This window comes from Chenopodium quinoa, unplaced genomic scaffold (genome assembly GCF_001683475.1).
Source record: "Chenopodium quinoa cultivar QQ74 unplaced genomic scaffold, ASM168347v1, whole genome shotgun sequence".
Classification (NCBI taxonomy): Eukaryota; Viridiplantae; Streptophyta; class Magnoliopsida; order Caryophyllales; family Amaranthaceae; genus Chenopodium; species Chenopodium quinoa.
In genome coordinates, this window is record NW_018743099.1 from 2398332 (window position 1) to 2416582 (window position 18251).

The 18251-nt window shown below is 34.4% G+C and overlaps 2 protein-coding genes across 2 annotated transcripts; one reads left to right on the plus strand and one right to left on the minus strand.

Moving 5' to 3' along the window:
- Window positions 1–971: 971 nt before the first annotated feature.
- LOC110731886 lies at window positions 972–14661 on the plus strand. The gene is made up of 17 exons (XM_021911801.1): window positions 972–1151; window positions 3227–3344; window positions 3814–3902; window positions 4906–5065; window positions 7301–7439; window positions 8763–8856; window positions 9637–9777; window positions 10262–10362; window positions 10868–10981; window positions 12009–12235; window positions 12451–12509; window positions 12622–12807; window positions 12895–13018; window positions 13091–13149; window positions 13280–13425; window positions 13574–13732; window positions 14061–14661. The coding sequence occupies exons 1-17, from the start codon at window positions 1091–1093 to the stop codon at window positions 14319–14321; spliced, it is 2238 nt and encodes a 745-aa protein (XP_021767493.1). The 5' UTR covers window positions 972–1090; the 3' UTR covers window positions 14322–14661.
- Window positions 14662–15325: 664 nt separating this feature from the next.
- On the minus strand, window positions 15326–18251 carry LOC110731789 (transcription factor MUTE-like). The gene is made up of 3 exons (XM_021911669.1): window positions 18043–18251; window positions 16438–16845; window positions 15326–15972 (listed from the first exon to the last, which is right to left on the minus strand). Exons 1-3 carry the CDS (start codon window positions 18223–18225, stop codon window positions 15874–15876), a joined length of 690 nt encoding a protein of 229 aa, XP_021767361.1. The 5' UTR covers window positions 18226–18251; the 3' UTR covers window positions 15326–15873.

Below are 18251 nucleotides of genomic sequence, written 5' to 3' on the forward strand. Positions count from 1 at the left end.
ATCCCCACCATATTTAAACTTATTTCATGGAAAAAAGTTTTGATAAACTAAGTTCAGTACCAAATTCAAATAAGAACATAAAGGGGTATTCAAGTTTAATTCTACAATAAGTTAATTAATAATAAAAGTTCATATAAGGGGAAATTAGGTAAAAAGGATGCACCTTAAATATAAGTTTTCAGATAATAAGTTATGACAACAAATTTTCGGGTAAAATGAGCAAATTTTTGATTAACTACTAGTCGACGTCACTATGAAACATGTTATTTAACTTCATATGTTTTAAAATAATCCATTATTTTTACAATTTTATTCAAATGAAATGTTATCAAGGGTGGTAAACATTTTTTGTTAACTTTATTACTTCATTTGAGTATATGAATTTATAGTATTTTGAAACATAAAAGATTATAATAAAAGATAAAAAAAAATTACCTTAGTTTTTTTCGCACGAGTGCAAGCTAAAATGCAAAATTACACGTTCAAAGAGGAAAAAAAATAAAAAAATAGACATTCAAAGAAAGATTAATGTGCAAAACGTGGTCGCGGGCCTAGTATGGACTTCAAGTACTCCAATTTGGCTCGAATAATGTTTGCCCGCAAGCCTTTGTTTTATGTATTTCTTTATATGTACTCTTTGTCAAAAAAAAATAATAAAAAAAATAAAAAAAAATTCAAAGAGAGATTAATGCTTTGCACCAAAAACTAGAGAGAGAAAGTCCTAACCTTTAAAAAATGAAGTAGCTAAGTAATTTTGGGTAGAGGTGTCAAAACCACATCTGACCCGACCCGAAAAATATCCGATTCAGATTTGAACTCGCGTGGATATAATAATTTAGCATGACTCAACTTTAAAAATTGACCTGATCCAATCCAACCTCATTAGATCATCAGACTCGATCCGATCATCCGAATTGACACCTCTAATTTTGGGTCATACTAAATGGGCTTGACCATACATGAATAATTGAATACTATTGGATCTTATTTTTAGGGTTTGGACCATAACCCCCATTTCAATTCAACTGTCCAGCCCAACGCCATTCCACACCCTCTGCTCTCTCTCTCCTCCGCCTCTTGCTGTGCGTCAATGGCGTTTCGATATCGGAACCTCCGACGAGTTTCGACTATCTTGCCTCGACTCTTCTCAGGTCAATTTCAAACTACTTACTTCAAATTCACAGAAATAATTTCCGTAATTTGTTCATGTTTTTGTAGTGTTTGTTTGATTGAACTTTGAGTGTTTTTTAGAATTTGTTTTCATTTTTAGTAGTTAGCAGCTGAATTTTAGCTAAATTAGTGATTGGTTGATATTATTTGAAGAAGAACTTATAGATATTATTCAGTTTGATTGCTAATTCTTTTTAACAATATTACAATATGTTTCATTTTTAATTGTTGCTCATATTTTTTGGTTGCTAATTCTTTTTAACAATGTTACGATATGTTTCATTTTTAATTGTTGCTCATATTTTTATATTATTTATCAAGTTAAACAACTTATGTTCTATCATAGTGGTAGAAGTTGATCTAGTAATGGAAATTTGTTTAGTATGTAGTTGTAATTTGTAAACTTATAATGCTAATGTACTTCCATTTATCCTGCTCAAATGTATCAATAGAGCTTGGGCTACGGCGTAATTTGATTTTTTTTTGCTTAGTGATTTGATTTGGGACCGAATTTCGCCTTTATATGCGCTGCTGAAGTTCAAGTGGAGCATTTAAAAGTATAACAACTTTTTTGCAATTTGTTTCACCTTCAAGCATCATGTTTGTCGATATTTAAATTATGCAACAAAGGACTTGTTGAGATTATTTGACCTTTTTGATCATGTATATTTTTGCCTAGGCAAAGGAGTAATTATGTGGTTAGCTAGCTTGAAGCTGTATTTAATTTACTGAAGCTTATTGTTTTAGGTAAATTCTGTATGATGCTCTTATAGTATTGGCCTTTTCGTTTAGTACCATTCGGTACACAAATTAATATTGGATCCATTCAACTACTTTCAATCTTTGTAGGGGATTGATAATTTGATATATTTATTAATTCAGTAAGATTGGGCTATTTATGAGGAGGTAACGATGAATAAAGTTGAATTCCGTATGTAAGAAATATGCCTTGAATCTGATTTCGGGTCTTGGAGTAGAGAACGATAGCTCGCGAGGTAATTCAGAAGTTCGTAGGCAATTGTGGAGTTGCGACGAAAGTGGAGCTATAGCTCCTAGGCGATAGCTCGCGGAGGTATGTAGGTGCGGTGGAGCCGCTCGGTCGCGTACAACTCAGAAAGTCGCGCGCAAGTTTGGAAGTTGCGCTCGGAGGGTCAGCGCAACTATGAGAGTTGTGAGCAACTTTTAATGAGGCGGTCAGCGATTTTCCGCCCGTTTATCTATCATATTCCGGAGTACTATATATACCCCCTTAGGGTTATTCATAGCCATATGATCATTAGTTAAGTGATTATTCAAGAGAGTCTTTTGTGTATTTCTCATCAATGAGTTGTGAGAGAGATAACATTGCAATTCTAAGAGACAATCAATCTGTTTTCTGTGATTGGTCTCATAATCTGTATTCCTCAAGATCAATAAACTATTAATCCCGCCTGCCCGTGGACGTAGCCAATGCATTGTTGGTAAACCACGTAAATATGTGTGTTTTTCTTGTTAATTTTACATATAATATTTGTTTTTTCTTGCATCCGTTATAACATCGTATTTTAGAGTTGGGGCTTAAGAATCTTGTGAATTTTTTCTTTATGTTTTGTTTTTATTTCCTCAAGCTGAAAATGCTTTCAATTACTCCCTCCGTATTTTATTACTTGCTCCATTTCTCCATGCGTGGAGTTTTAGGAGGAGTAGTGGAAAGTAATAAAATATGATGGAAGTGGGGTTGGTTGAATTTTAAAAAAAGAAAAAGTGAGTATAAGTGGGAAGGAGAGAGAATATGATATATATTAAAATATGATATGAGGGGACCACTAGTAGGAGGGAAACCGTAAAATATTGTTTAAATTTTCCAAAAAAGGAAATGGAGCAAGTAATAAAATACGGCCGCAAAAGGAAAGTGGAGTAAGTAATTAAATACGGAGCGAGTATCAGATTAGAAAAAGATTTAATTGGAATATCCTATCAGGGATCATAATTGTGTGTCATTGCTGCATTGTTTTTACTTTGCTATTGACGCTATGTATGGACAAAGTTGGTGATTGACATTTTCTCTTCTCATCAGGCCAACGATGTCAACATTGTGGAGATGCAACTAATATAGCTTCTGGTTCAATTTCATTGGCACATACATTAGAAAAGTTTGATACGATTGGTGAATGGAGAAGTGTGCAAGTCTCAAGGTGGATACTCATGCTCCCTTTGTTCTCCTCTATATGTGTATTTATTGTCTTCTTATTTCATTTCCTTGATACCAAGGGCTAGGGCATGTGAGAGGTGTATTAGCTTTTGTTCGAAGTGGATGATTGAATAATCATGTTTCTGCTATTTTGTGTGTGTGTGTGTGTGTGTGTGTGTGTGTGTTTTTTTTTAAAAACTTTTAATTCTTTTTGTTATCCTCCTTTGTGCAACTCTTTGGTAAAGTGATTGCATTGTTGTGATGTGGAATTTTTCTTTTCCTTATAAAGTGATGAGCTTTGGGTCGAATGCTTGCCTGCTTGGAGGATACCTGTATGTGTTTGAGGTAGTGTTTGTTGTTAAATGGTTGTATTAAACAAGTCAAAGAAGGTTTATTTCATCGTGACTAACTTTATCAAGTACAATGTGTTAATTTGCTAACCGTCCTAAATGACCAGTGGCAGTTATTTTCAGGTTATCAACTGTAGCGGAGATATCAAAGGAGGTTCCTCATGAAGTGGATCTAACTGCATATATTAGGTCGACCTTTGATCATGTGGAAGGTTTGTATTTGATATCTTCATTGATTTAAGCTCTTGTTGCTGCACTTTTTCTTTCTTGACTTATTAAGTTTGTTGATAGATGACAATGAAATGTCTCATCTACTTGGTATTTTCCATTGCTGGGATTAGAGCACTTACATATTATTCTTCAACACTTGGATTCTGATTTTGATTGATGCTTTAACATGGGAGGTTCATGTGGCTTGTAAATCCTTCATCAATCAATCAATCAATCAATCAAAGCCTTAATCCCATAAGTGGGGTAGGCTATATGAACCAAAAGTGATTATTCCGTGTAGTCATCGACAAAAATCTTCCTCCATTCCTTACAATCTAATGCCTCATCCTCATGTAAATCCATATACTTCATATCCTTCCTAACTCCTTCCAACCAAGTCACATTAATTAGCTATCAACAGCTTCAGGCCATCCATTGTAACCTGTACTTTGACTGAAGTCTTTTTTCATCATAGCTTTTCCTTTCAACTTTGCTTAGACAATTCAAATAAATTGTACATTGGCATTGCTATATTTTATTGAAGGTGAGCATTTTTCTTGAAGGTTTTTGCTAACTGTAGCCATGAGGTACTTAAAATAGTTGAAACATATAATAATACAACTTAATGATAATTAGCTTATATTTTTCGAACATATTAGCATAATGGGAAATATATTTGTTGCTTAACCATGGCCCTAAGAGCTACGGTTGCTTTGGTTGGCAAAATCAGTGTTATATGCATGCTTGAGAATTCTTTCCATGCATTTGCTTATAATGCACGCTCAGTGTATTTTCTATTTCGTGTTTACCTTACATTTTAAAGTGGTTGCGAATCTTTACAGTCCTTTATACAAAGTCTCTGTATGGTATTCTGTCAAGTAATCTCCTGTTGGCCAAGATATTCTTACAACCTTTTTACTTATAATTTGGAGTTTTGATTTTTATTTTCTGTGTGAGATTAGTGCTTGTTACTCTTGCTTACTATTTTACCTTATTGTCAATCAGGCCCTTCTCATCGTTGGTTAAATATATCTGCTAAAAGCACGGAGTTCTTTAACAAAGATGGCGCCTTTCTGCTTGTTGCTGGAGGATTTTTGGATTATCCTCCGGGATCTCAAGGTGATCGAATTCATATGCTTCAAAAAGTGAAGTTACTTCAGCAGAGGTAGGAGCATATAATAGTTCTGTGAGCTTGTAATTGATCATTTTATTGTAAATTTCCATATCAATATCAAAAGGTGGGATGAGGGGTGGGTGACTTTTTTTGCAACTTGCAGCCACCTTATGCTATGTAGTTTGCTGGATTTCTGCAATTAATTGCTGGTGTTTGTTAATTTTTCTTTAACACCACAACCTAAAATCATGACATTCATTATATGCCAATTTCTATGTAAAACATTATTATGCATATGGATTTCAGTGTCTCTATTTTGAGCATGTCAAGGGACTATCTACTAAATTAAAGTCTAAATTTTTGATCCACTGTGGGAAAAGAAACACGAAGAGATGTTGGCCTTTCGCTATTTATTGCATAGATGCTATGATACATGGACCGGGGATGTTAGACTATGAGTTATTCTTGGCATCTTGGGTATTTCACCCTTGGTGATATGGGGGAAGGATTGTAGTTTGTAGAGGAACTAGGAATGTCAAAAAAAAGAAAGTTTGCGCATGTTAGTTGAAGCAAAATTACGATTCACGAGAATGGGATGGAGTGTAAAGTTAGAGCTTAGGCTATGTTCTCTTCACCTTATTCTAAAAGCTTATATTCTTATTTAGACAACATCATATCAGACTAGAATATTTTATTTCAGACTAGACCATATTTTCTGTTTCTTTTTGTCAAATATCTTTAATTTTGTAAACTACCTCCGTTTCACATTTTTTGCAACTTTGGAGTCGACACGGACTCCTAGGCAAAAAATGAGAAATGGAGATTAAGAAAAGAGAGGGGCATTTGATTAAGGAAGGAGAGGGAAAATGGGGATAAATTAATAAGTAACCACCCAGCAACACCAAACACCAGCCTCACAGGCACCGCCCAACCACCACACACTCACCCTGTAGCCACCACACACCCAAAACCTAAAACCCATCTTGTAGCCACCACCACTTGCACAAACCCGAAACCATCTACACACCACGCCGCGCCGCAACCACACCACCCAAAACCTAAAACCTACCCAACAATCACCACACAGCCACCCCGTAAAACACCCACACAAATTAAACCCAAACCACTTACCCTAGCCAACCAAAAAATCATATCACACCCTCATTGAAAAACCCACCTCGCACTAAATTCGTTCGTAAATGGCCGTTTAAACCACCACCATACATAGCGAACTTTCCGATATTGTACTCCACGCAAAGATCTCCGCCATCCCGGTATTTTGGCTTTGTGGGAAGAGAGAGAGAGAGAGTCAGATTGAAGGATAGAGTAAGAAAATATGGAATTGAAGAAGAACTTCAAGAATTTGGTTTGAATTCTGGAAAAAATTAATGAGGGTAGAATGATGTTCGGTGAATTGAATTGGTGTTGGCTGGGGGGGATTGAATTAGTTTTGATGGAAATAATTAAATTAATTAAGTTAGATTAGTATTTTATTAAGTTTTGTTTTAAGTAATTAATTGAGTTTATGAAAATTTTAGTAAGGTTGTTTTAGTAGTTTCATTTAAAAAACTTTACTAAAAATGGAAAATTTTGGAAAGTTGCAAAAAATGTGTAATGGGCGTTTTTGTCAAAAGTTGCAAAAAATGTGAAACAGAGGTAGTACCTAAAAATTAGATATTTAAAATAAATATCAATAAGAATCTGATAATATCCCACTTATTTGTTTTTTATATATTTTTTTAATATGTTGGTGTGTGTAAATACTAAATATGGTCAAAGCTTAGTCAAACCATGAGATCAAATCAGACCATACTAGAATTAGGTGAAGAGAACATAGCTTGATTGAATAGTCATGGGGTATGAATTAATTTTTTTTTTTTTTTTAAAAGGACTCTTCTGGTAAAATTTATGATGATGATGTACCGTGTACACTCCCATTGATTGCATAGTATTAAGCTGTATCTTCCTTGATTTACCAGGAAACGATTGCTTATATCTTATTCCTACAATGCTCTTCTTTTTGATTCCTCATTAAATTGTTATGTTAAAGGGTAATCCAAGCGATTAAAGCTCACTTAGTCATAGTATTGTTGATTTGTTTTGTTATCCTTAATTTACTCCTATTTTGGTACTGGGCAGTGTAATTCTGTATTAATGTGAAAATGAGAAGTTATTGGGCGAAATTCCCTCTCTTTTATTTTACTTTATTTTAATTTTTATCCCCTCGAGTTAAATATTGAAAGTTTATCATCTTATCTGTTCTATATTTTCCCCTCATCATGTCAGGTACCCATGGCTCCATGTTTTCGGTTTCCAGTCTTGCTCCTCAATATGTTCCACTGCTGATTATGATCACCTTATCAATGTTATCATGGAAGAATACATTACTTTCCCAATTTTATTGTGCAATAAGATATTCCCCGAGGTTTGGTTCAAATCTTTGCTGCTATATTGAGGTTTTCATATGAAGCTCATGACTTGTGAGTACACAAAATTCCACATTAGTGCTAAAATACTGATAATATGGTGTCCGGGCCTTATAAAGCTGTAACCATAAGCTTAGCGTGGCTAGTTTTAGTGTAGGTGGAGGTCCTCATAGGAATCTGAACAGCTGTTATTTAAATTGAAATCTATTTTTGGCTCCCTGAATAGCTGAACCAATCATTCACCCTATCATGAACTTAATGTCTCTGTGTCATACAGGATTCCCGACCGAGAGACAATCTACCTCTCCCTGTTTGTTCTTCTCGTACATTTGTTTAACTCCCTAGTTTAAAATTCTACAGGGTATCGGTATCTGCTTTAAAATTGTCCTCTATCCTGATGAAAGAATTCTGTAGAAGGTTTGGATACAGCCCAATTTGAGCTTCAACTTTTTATTATTTTGAGGGTGAATAAAGTCTTCTCCGAGTACCTTATATGCTCTCTTTCGAACAGATGACATGGCACCTTTTAGTTGGTTCTGTGCTATGTCAGCTTTTAAGTTCTACATGCAGACTTCCTTTCAGGTTCTAGCAGTCTGCATTAGTTAGTACAGAAGGAGCTGATAACTAATTTCTTGCACCATGCAGCCATCCTATAATTTTTTCCTCATGGGGCTTTATGGTAACACAAGTATTAAATAGCAAATTGCTTCTGCTTTCCAGTTACTGGATGGTCTAGAAAAGAAATGGTTCCAATACATTTGAGAATCATTTCATGACATCACCTTGTCCTCTGTACTGTAGTATCTTCAAGGGATGTCACCTTTGAAAGAGCTGAAAACTGAGAATTGATTAATTGGTAATATTGAAGGGTTGCTGACCACTCCAATTAGCCTGAAGAATCATCTTGATCCATTCCTTACCTTAATGCTCTCTATTGTGAGAAATAATTTAAAGTCATAATATTTGCATTCCAGACACCAACACCATCTGTATAAGAGTTGTTTTTTGCTGCACCATCTCAATTCCTCTACTCCAAATTGTGGCATGGATGACTTTATTCTGAAGAGCATCTTCTTTATTACAAGATTCTAAGTCTTCACAAACTTGTAGTCATCCAAATGTTTGTTCCCGGAACCATATACTGCAAACTTGTAGACATGTATTGGAGTGTTGAAATTGATTGACGTGCGTGCTAGGTCTAACTTTCATGATTGTTAATTTGTTATAGTGTAGAATTTTCTTCTTTAAGCAACCAAGATGTTGGTTCTTTCTACCTTGTTCATTCTGGATTTTATTTATCCTTACTACTTTTTTTTTCCTAGGTGGCTGCTGGGCCTTGCTGTATGCTATTGAAAAATCTCAAAGAGCTCCCATTATATCATGAAAGGGACATTGATTTGACTATACTAAATGGAGGTATGTGTTTCATTTCATTGCAGTATTATGTTATCTTTTAGTTTGATTGATCCATGTAAAATGGAATTATGGCTTTCTGTTAATCTTGTTATCTGATTGATGAGAAATTCCTAAAGTTGGATAAAAATTTAGATTTCTATGAGGACAATAAACATCTGTTTTGAATTTCTTTAAAGTTGGTAGTGTTTTGCTTTGGGTTTCCCTGGACACAGTGTGCTTGAACTTCCTTGCAATCCTTGTTGGTTGGGGCTTGGCATATTTGCATGCATGCCCTTTTCTTCATTGCCTTTTTCTCTCTGTTGACTATTCTGGAATGCAGTATATGGTTCCTGGAAATTGGCATGGATAGGAGAACCCAATAATGAAATCGCCCAAGCTATAGCAAAAGGAATCGGAAGAATACCTTTTTTCCAATTTTTCCCACATGAGCATAATGCATGGTGCCTAAAATATCACCACACTATCTGTCTAAAACAGTTATCAAGTACTACCTTGATAAGTTGATAGATCATTGAACTATAACAACCCTTCATAATACTTCTGGTTTTACAAGTATATGACTTGGACATCCCTTGACACTAGGTTGATATCTGTGCACAATTGCAAACATGTTTGAGAAGTACTAATTAGATCCGTTGATCATGGTACCACCAGAAGTATTGTAACTACTATCAGTGCTCCTTCTAGAAGTAGTGTTTTTGGTCTATTTAATCCAGCATTTAGTTTTCCCTTGTCAACTTGGTGGTCTAAAGTTTGCAGCCTTTTGTACCTTATATGCAGTTATCAAAGACTTGAGTGAGCTGCATGCCAAGAACACTAATAATGCCAGTAAGTTGAACAGTACTTGGTCTAAACTTCGTGAGGGCTTCAAGGAACCTCGTGCTTGTTCTTCACTGAAGAATTTGTTTCTTTATTTTCCAGGTAAGCTTTTGGGAATTGATTCTAATGGATTCCTCTCTTTTTTGTACATAAGAAATTAAATTGATTTTTATTCCAAATTGTATCTCTAGATCACTCTGGAAATTGACTATGGAATAGCTTCCTTTGCGTACTTTTCCTGTTCCCTGCCTAATTTAAAACATGCATGCCCCCTTAGCCAAAAGTTTCTAGGGTGAAACATATTGACACTCTGCCTTTTCATTTCATATTGTAATGACTGTTCTCACTAAATATGTATTAGTGTATTACCTGAAGTTGAGGAAGTTTTCTCAGGATGCTAAGTTTTACCCTTTCTATTCTTATTTTCTGGAAAACAGAAACCAACACTTTTATTATATGGCTTGAATCAGGCTTGTAACTATTTACTAATGCAAATTTCTAAAGCCAAATCTGAGTATCTAGTTGCTTTTAAACCCTTTTTGGTATTTTGCAGAATTGTTATTCTAAAATAATCTCTCAATTGCAGCTTGCATTTCAGCTGATGGTTCTCGCAGTAGATTATTCCTTTCTGACAGCAATCATCATCGAGTAATTGTATCTGACTGCAACGGGATGATTTTGGACGTGGTATGTATGAATTGAATTATTTGTTACTAAATTTTACATTTTTTAAATTACTTAACTGCCATTTTTCATATTTGATTGAGAGCTGGTGATATAAATAGGGAATGTTTGATCACATAATTCAATTTGGGTTATTACTTATTTGACCAGATTTCTTATCTAGATTGTCACTGTTTATTGTTTACTATATGAGCATGTTTCTGAAAACGCTTTAGGACTGGACTGGACTTCACTTTCTATACATCAACCCCACAATAGCTAGCGTTGGATGATTGTATTCGATTTTAGAATCACTGGAGTTCTGCTTCATAGCTCTAAAGTTAATTTTCACTTTTCAGTTCCTTCCTGTATGAGATGAAAGAGGTTTGTTTTGTTTTGTTATTTTTAAGGCTCTATGTTTTCTGAAAGCTCTGCTCTTTGACCATTAATAAACTATTTTTTGGATATGATACAAAATTCTATTGCTGATATAGAGTCTAAGTTCAAACTTACAGCTTTTATATGTCAGATCGGTTCTTCCCCAGGTTTCGAGGATGGAGACTTTGAAACTGCCAAACTAATGAGGCCTGCAGCTTCCTATTATCATGCTTCAGAGGATTGTCTGTACATAGTGGACTCAGAGGTAGAATTTATTTGGATCCTACATTTAGGTTGCATTTATTAATTCTTCACGCTCTTTTTCCTCATTTACTAAATGTTATTTTTCTGTTTGGTGGGTGACTATACATACTGTTTTTTCCCCCTAAAATTAATGATGTATTGTAAAGTTTTGCCTGTATGAAACAATTATTTCCTGTGTCTTACATCACTTTGAAACCTTATTAATGCAAAGAATTTTAGGAGATAAGTTGTAAATGAGTTATCGTTATATTAATGATAAAGTAGATGTGATGAGAGTTAGTGGGGTATATATAACATTATTTCAATGGAAGTATAGGTGTGAAAGAAGACAGTTAACTAAAGGAAAAGGTTTGAATTGATTAATCATTGGTGGTACCTTGCCAAAAAGGAAGTGTTCAAAGTTTTCAAATTGTTGTATATGTGGGACAAATAAAATGAGTTAGTGTTTAAACTAATTGGGACAGAGCTAGACTGCTAGAGTATTTCTTATGATGTAATATCTTCAAATCCAACAAATGTTAAGGTTTATTTTTCCATTAAATTTGAAGTCTAATGGAAGAATTTAAGTTGGGGAAAAGCGGTTTGTAATGAGCAGAACTAATATGTTATTGAGCCTTCTTTATCTGTGTTAGTACATTGTATAGGAGTTTGTAAGTCTTGTTCATCCTTTCCTGTTCTAATGTGGTACTTCTTCCATAACATAAAAGACCAAAGTCACACTGTCCCATAAATATGAAACATTTCTTAATAACTTACTAAATTCACATGATGTCATTTTCCTCAAATAGTATACTCGCATTGGATTGTTCACATTAAAAGACATTTATCGAATAAAAAGTTGAATTCTGGTCAACTGGCTGTACAAATTCCAAGTGTTACTGTCATAATTTGAGGTTCTATTTAACTTTTTACATTATGTTTCCCCACATTTTTTTTTGTTGGTAGGGATGCATTTGATGATCTTCTCCCATTATATTCTGATCACTTTGGCTAGCTATGAAATTACTTTCTCTCTCTTATTTATGAAGAATCATGCTATCCGAAGAGCTGATATTGGCAGAAGAGTGCTAGAAACACTGTATCCAATCTGCAACGATGACAAAGCGAAAAGTGGATTGTGGTCATGGATCTTGGATAAGCTGGGGCTCAGAAGAGATGCTGGCATGATGTCTGTAGATTTTGATTCAGAATCACTGTTATTTCCTTGGCATTTGTTAAAGTCCTCAGATGATGATCTTTTAATCATGAACAAATCGTAAGCTATTATCTTTTGACGTCTCAAGGCTTTACTCTTATCTTTATGTGACACTACATTTATAGTGCAATACCATCTTCTTTATGTTCAACATCAAATTCGATTACAAGTGTTTATAAAATCAAGCCAAGAGGCCAAAGAGACTAGCTTTCATTGATTGTTTTTCATGTGGATATCAATTTGACATATTTGTATGTAAATGTGTTTGTGTGCAGTTTTAACAGTATGTGGATCATGGATACGAGTTCTGGCATGATCTGCAATGTAGTCAAAGGTATTATAAAATGGCTTTGTAAATTTCCTTATGTTTTATTAAAAATCTTCTGTTGAACTGTGATATCTGATATGGCTTTCTATTCTCATGTTTATATTTTACCTTCCTAAAGGGCATGCAGCTATAATGGAGCTATGTGGCCAGCAGATCATTGAAAAGGTTTCACAATTGGAAGATGTTTCTCCTGATTTTCTTCAGCAGCTGGTTTATTCTAGTTACTCATTAGGTGGCATCCCATATTCTGGGTTTGTCTCCTCATTTGTTGCTTTGGGAGACCGTTTGCTTATCTGTGATACAGGTAAGAGTATTTTTATTTCAACATTACTTTCTCATTGTTATGACCTTCAATTCATATTTATGTTTAAGCTTGAAATGGTTTCTGAAGTTGCTCAGAGGATTTTAATGATGAATAAACAAGCTGATTCTTCTTCAAGCTTTGAATTCTCAAATCTTGGAATTCTTGCCCAGCCTTACTGGTTATCTTTTCCTTTGGAGAGAGCTTTTACCACGTAAGTTCATGCAAATCTGTCACCTTATTTAAGATTTTGAAGATGTATATTTTTATACTTTAAACATTACAGGGGCGATGTTTATGAGGAAGCTCATATTGATCATTTTCAGACTTTCACATTGCTACCAGGTAATCTATTGTGAATAGTGTACTTCATTTTTTGTCCACTAAAGTTTCTTTCTGAGTATGGCCATTATGACTTTGGTTTATCTTTGGCAATGGTAACTTCATGAGAATTGATTTCCTGTGTCAAATACAGGAAAAATAGCCGTGCATTGTACCGTAGATATTCCTGGGACTGCAGAACTGGTAGAACCTCTGGAAGAATCTTGTGTATGGCGTCAAGTTAGAGGGGCTGCTATTGAAGTATTGGGAATGAATAACACTGCTGCAACTGCAGAGAAGGTTTTACAATCACTTTTATTTTCCCAATAAACTAGCAGCTTGCTTCTGTTATGTAAAAATCTTTTGCTCTATTTTATATCCCTTGGATTCTCATGAGAGGGATTCAGTATGCAAAGGTTTTACCAGATGTATCTTTATTTGCTTTTAGGTTGGTGTTGCTCAGCAGTGGTATGATGAGTTGGATAATCTTGCTTTCGAAGAAGAAACAGAGGTCTCTTTGGAAGAAAAAATAACTCCACGCATAGACTTGGAAGATGGCAAAATTCACATCAACTGTGCTGTCAATACAAGTCCTGGAACAAGTGAGGTACGTGTGCTTTCCCCTACCTTCCCACTCACTCTCCTGAAAAGGGAGGAAATGTTTTTCACTAAGGCGTATAAAATGAAGACGTTGGATGATACTTTTTCACTTAGTTCAACTGATGTCTGGTGAGTGTAGAAGCTAAGCCAGTTTGGCAAGAATTGTTTCAATGTTTCATTAATACATCAAGAATCAAGATACAGTTGTAACGGATGCTGAACTTTGTTTCGCTTCGTCTCACTTCAGAATTGTGGAGACTAGAAATCATTTGTGATATTTTATGACATGATTGTTTAGGCCTAGAAATTGATATCTTGTATGCAATATTTTACAGGTTTTCATTTTGGCTCCGCTCTACCTGAAACTGCATAGTATTTTAAAGACTTGCAAGGACACTCAAGAAAAGGCCGCAACAATAGCAGAGATTTTGAAACCTGATATAACAGGAAAGACTACAAGAGACGCATTTGTTCATTCATTATTAAATTTAAACAGGGATTTGGGGGAGCTTGTGTTTGTGAAACCATTGCGCATAAAGTTGAGATTTGAGATTATCAACCCCCAAAATCTGAGAATTCGAGGGACGTCATATTAACTGATTCAGCAGTTGATGTTAATGTATCTCTCAGCTAGTATATGGAGAATAGCAAGTGATATCAATGTATCATGTAGAATAGTCTTAAACGCTCCATGATAGTTTTTTTTTGGGTTGTGAACTTGTAATGGTTACCAATCTTACCATGTTCTAGATGTAGATAAACCATAAGTATTTGAGAAACCGGACTTCACTTTTTTTATTTTTCTGTGAAATTAGATGAAGGCTTTAAGATAGGCTGTCGAGTTGGTAGTTTGATAATTTTTATTTTTATTTTTTTGAAGAACGTAGTTTGATAATTTCAATAAATGTGATCTTGTTATTCAAGATTAATTTGTGATGATTTTGCATCTTATCTTGTGTTATATGTAGAACATATTGAGAAGCTTGGGGAAAGAGGCTTATAGTCTTACACTAGCATTTGATGTCGTCAGTTCTCAAACAAGGGCTGAAAAACATTACACTGTAATACTTCATGTTACTGTAATTTCCTCATCAGAGAAATATATGGAAATAATATTTCAAATATTGTGACTTTTTTCTTTTCATTTTTACATCAAAACAATTTCCTTGGTTTGTGATAAATCGATAGTTATTAAGTGAATAGGATAAAAGAAAATTGAAATTTACTCCGTAGTAATTTGGATTATACCTTTTCTCAGGTAATAGGGTCATCAAAGTTGCGGAGGGTTGAAAGTTCTTCAAGTTCTTCACAAGTGCCTAGTTGCCTACCAAGTAATATTTCCTATGGGCAGTTGGTCACCCTCATCCTTGTTCCATTCTTGTCTCAAATAGTCAAGTGCTCTCCATTTTTTTCTTTTAATTTCTCAAACAGCAGTTCATAATCCCCGTTCCATAATAACTGACATGTTTTTTCAAACTTGACACACTCGTCATAGTCGTCAATGTTGATGTATTAGTTTGGCCATTGATACAAGTATATGGATAATATAATCAAACAGAAGTAAAAAATATGATAAAGTTTACATTATAAGTTTGTAACACGTTATACCAATTTAACAATCTTTTATATGGAAAACATTTGTTTATAGTAAATTAGAAAAAAAAAAAAAAAACACTTTATTTAAAGTTTGTATATGAATAGTGTAAAAAGTCAAATTGTGTAAATTATTCTAGATTAGAGGATTAGAGGGAGTACAAAAACCACTTTGTACTCCGTTCCATATTCACATTTGATACTTCACCAGATCAACTTGATCTTTGCTATGTACACATTTACATAAACAAAGACATTTAATGTTGGATCTTGTTATATACGTCTAAACAAGGATTTTGGATTGAAAACTTCGTTACATCTCATACATGTATTACATAAGCAATAAATTTGACTATTTGTGGCCCTTTCAGTTAGAAAGAAAGGATTGTTATTTTTGAAGGTTGATCGAGTACGGCCTGTAACGGAAGCTCCCTCACACATCCACCAAAATAAATAAATAAAAATTATACTTTGTATCATAGTTCTATATGTGAAGAAATGGCATTGAAAACCAAGCCACTACCCACAATATCCTCTATTTTTCTTAATTATGCCCTAAATCTCAGTAATATTATTGATGGTGTCATTGGTGCAAAAGCATCGCTGAACTTCAGCTGCTAGTTCCTCCATGCTTAGTTGACATTCTAGCCCTATCTGTATCACATAAAATCCAAATTAACACAAATTAGTCATAGGAGAATCCGAGAATCAAATTATAGCATAATTTGATACTAAACACAAAATTTACTCCTTCTGTCACTTTTTAATCTTTACGCTTTGGCTATATTTTCTCATAAAAAAATCAGAAATCCAAACGTTAAAATAATTAAAAACTGACGGGAGTATTAAAAATTACATACAACATATTATCTTACATTTATTGAGAATATTATTTACTAAAAATGTGTAATACGTAGATTAGGTCATCACCCTTTTTACGTGTTATATATTATATGCCACCACTCAAGGTCAACCTAGCTAGCTATTAGACAAAAACTCACATTCTTATAAGTATATGTTTAGTTAGCTGTTTTTTTTTTAATGAACATGCTAATGGAGTTTGGTTCGCAAAATTTAGGTATAAGGTATAATTATGATAAAAGGGCTTTGTATATATACCTTGACGACGAAATAGTAGAGAACAGTGTCATCCATGCTACTAATATTCAAGTGAAGGATCTCAAACGAAAGCTTCTCTAGTGTACTTATTATCTTAAGTAATTGTCCATGAGTTCTCTTTGATATGACCCTCAACACAACGTTAGAACCCGAAATCTTGGCTTCAACATCAGCAACCGGTGAATTGCATGATGCTACTAGCTCCTTGCCACAATCAAATTGAAAGGAGTGGTTCGTGATGCTGTTGGCGTTTGCTAGTTGTCGCGGACTAGGCTGTAGTTGCTTCGGACTTGGGCCGGGGCTAGGGCTTAGGCTTTTCCTCCTCTTTTGTGACTCCAAGGATTGAAGAACTTGGTGCAACTCCTTTATGAATTCGACTACTCCACCGATGATTGATGCTTGATCACCCTTGATATTTCAAAGCATATATTATGAGATTTATATGTACATTATTCAAAGCATAATAACCAAATACATTAATGCAAACATAACACTAATATGAGATTATAATTGGATCTTCTAGATAAGCTAATTGATATCTTATATTAGGTGAATGATTACTATAATCTTGGATCAAGAAGCTAGGGTTTTTTACACATCCCATGCAGCTCTAACTATGGCCTAATTAACCTTTTCATTTCCTCAACACTAATTTGCATTTTTTCAATATATTTTGTTGTTATTTTTTATTTTTTATTTTTTGAACGGAATATTTTGTTGTTGTTAGAGAATGATATTAGCAACAAATTATTCTCAAATAATCACATACTATACGAAAGTCGTCTTTGTAAGATCAGAACATAAACGCACATCAATTAACATCATATATAGATAATGGATAGTCCACTGCTAATATGTAAGATCATAGTTAAGAAGGGAATCTTAAGATCCACTAAGTCACTAACCTATCTATAAGATGAATAATTTATCATGTTCCTTTAATAACATAACATCTCTTATTCACTAATTTTGAGTATTTTTCAACACACCCTCTTGCTCAAAATTTGTGATGCATATCTCATCATTTGTCGAACGTGATTTTGTCAACAGCCTATGTTTCACGGTAACTATACGGTGAAATGAATAAAAACAAATTTCCAAAAGAGCTGAGGTAATATTGTAATAACATAGTTCCTAGACACTTTAGACTATTTAACTATGGTCAAGTAATAAAGTAGCTAGAACTTGTAATATGCTTGTCATAAAAACCCTACAAACTAATTAAGATTAGAAGGTCACCTTGGTTCTATTGGATGGAAGCTATGGGCGATCTAAGGGATCGACATCGAAACTCTAAATCATGGTTAAAACCTCAAAGTATGCAGTCGTGCCCTAGCTAGGAAATCGATTTGTATTATCAAATAAATCTATTGAAAGCATGATGATTAAGGGATCAAGTCAACCAAAAGTTGATGGTTAAAGCCTAGCATCGGTTTACCTATGATATCATCTACAATTCATCCAAAGCTAGTTGTCACGTTGATGGCGTAATTTAGATCAGTAACGTGACAACTAAATCTAGATGAAAGTGGTAATAAATAAACTATTTCGATTTCTCGATTGATCGATGAAAGTGAAACATGTAGAGGAAGTATATTTACATACCTTCTTGATATAGAAGCAAGGTGTCAAGGAACGTAAAACCTTGAGATGGTCATTCATCTGCCTTCTCCTGTTCCTTTCAACTGTGATATGTGACATGATGTGAGTTGTCGGGGTTCGATGGCGACGGCGAAGATGATGTTTCCTTTGGTTGATATGCTCAGCCGCCATACAAGGGTTTTCCATATTTATAAGGTAATGTTAAGTGAGGA

Coding starts and splice junctions, on each gene's coding strand:
- LOC110731789 (XM_021911669.1), bottom strand. CDS start 18,225: ATGGAAAACCCTTGTATGGCGGCTGAGCATATCAACCAAAGGAAACAT. Junction 16,846..18,042: donor CTTGCTTCTATATCAAGAAG/GTATGTAAATAT, acceptor TGAAATATCAAG/GGTGATCAAGCATCAATCAT. Junction 15,973..16,437: donor TCTACTATTTCGTCGTCAAG/GTATATATACAA, acceptor TATGTGATACAG/ATAGGGCTAGAATGTCAACT.
- LOC110731886 (XM_021911801.1), top strand. CDS start 1,091: ATGGCGTTTCGATATCGGAACCTCCGACGAGTTTCGACTATCTTGCCT. Junction 7,440..8,762: donor GCAATAAGATATTCCCCGAG/GTTTGGTTCAAA, acceptor TTTTTTTCCTAG/GTGGCTGCTGGGCCTTGCTG. Junction 13,019..13,090: donor TTGGAGAGAGCTTTTACCAC/GTAAGTTCATGC, acceptor TAAACATTACAG/GGGCGATGTTTATGAGGAAG.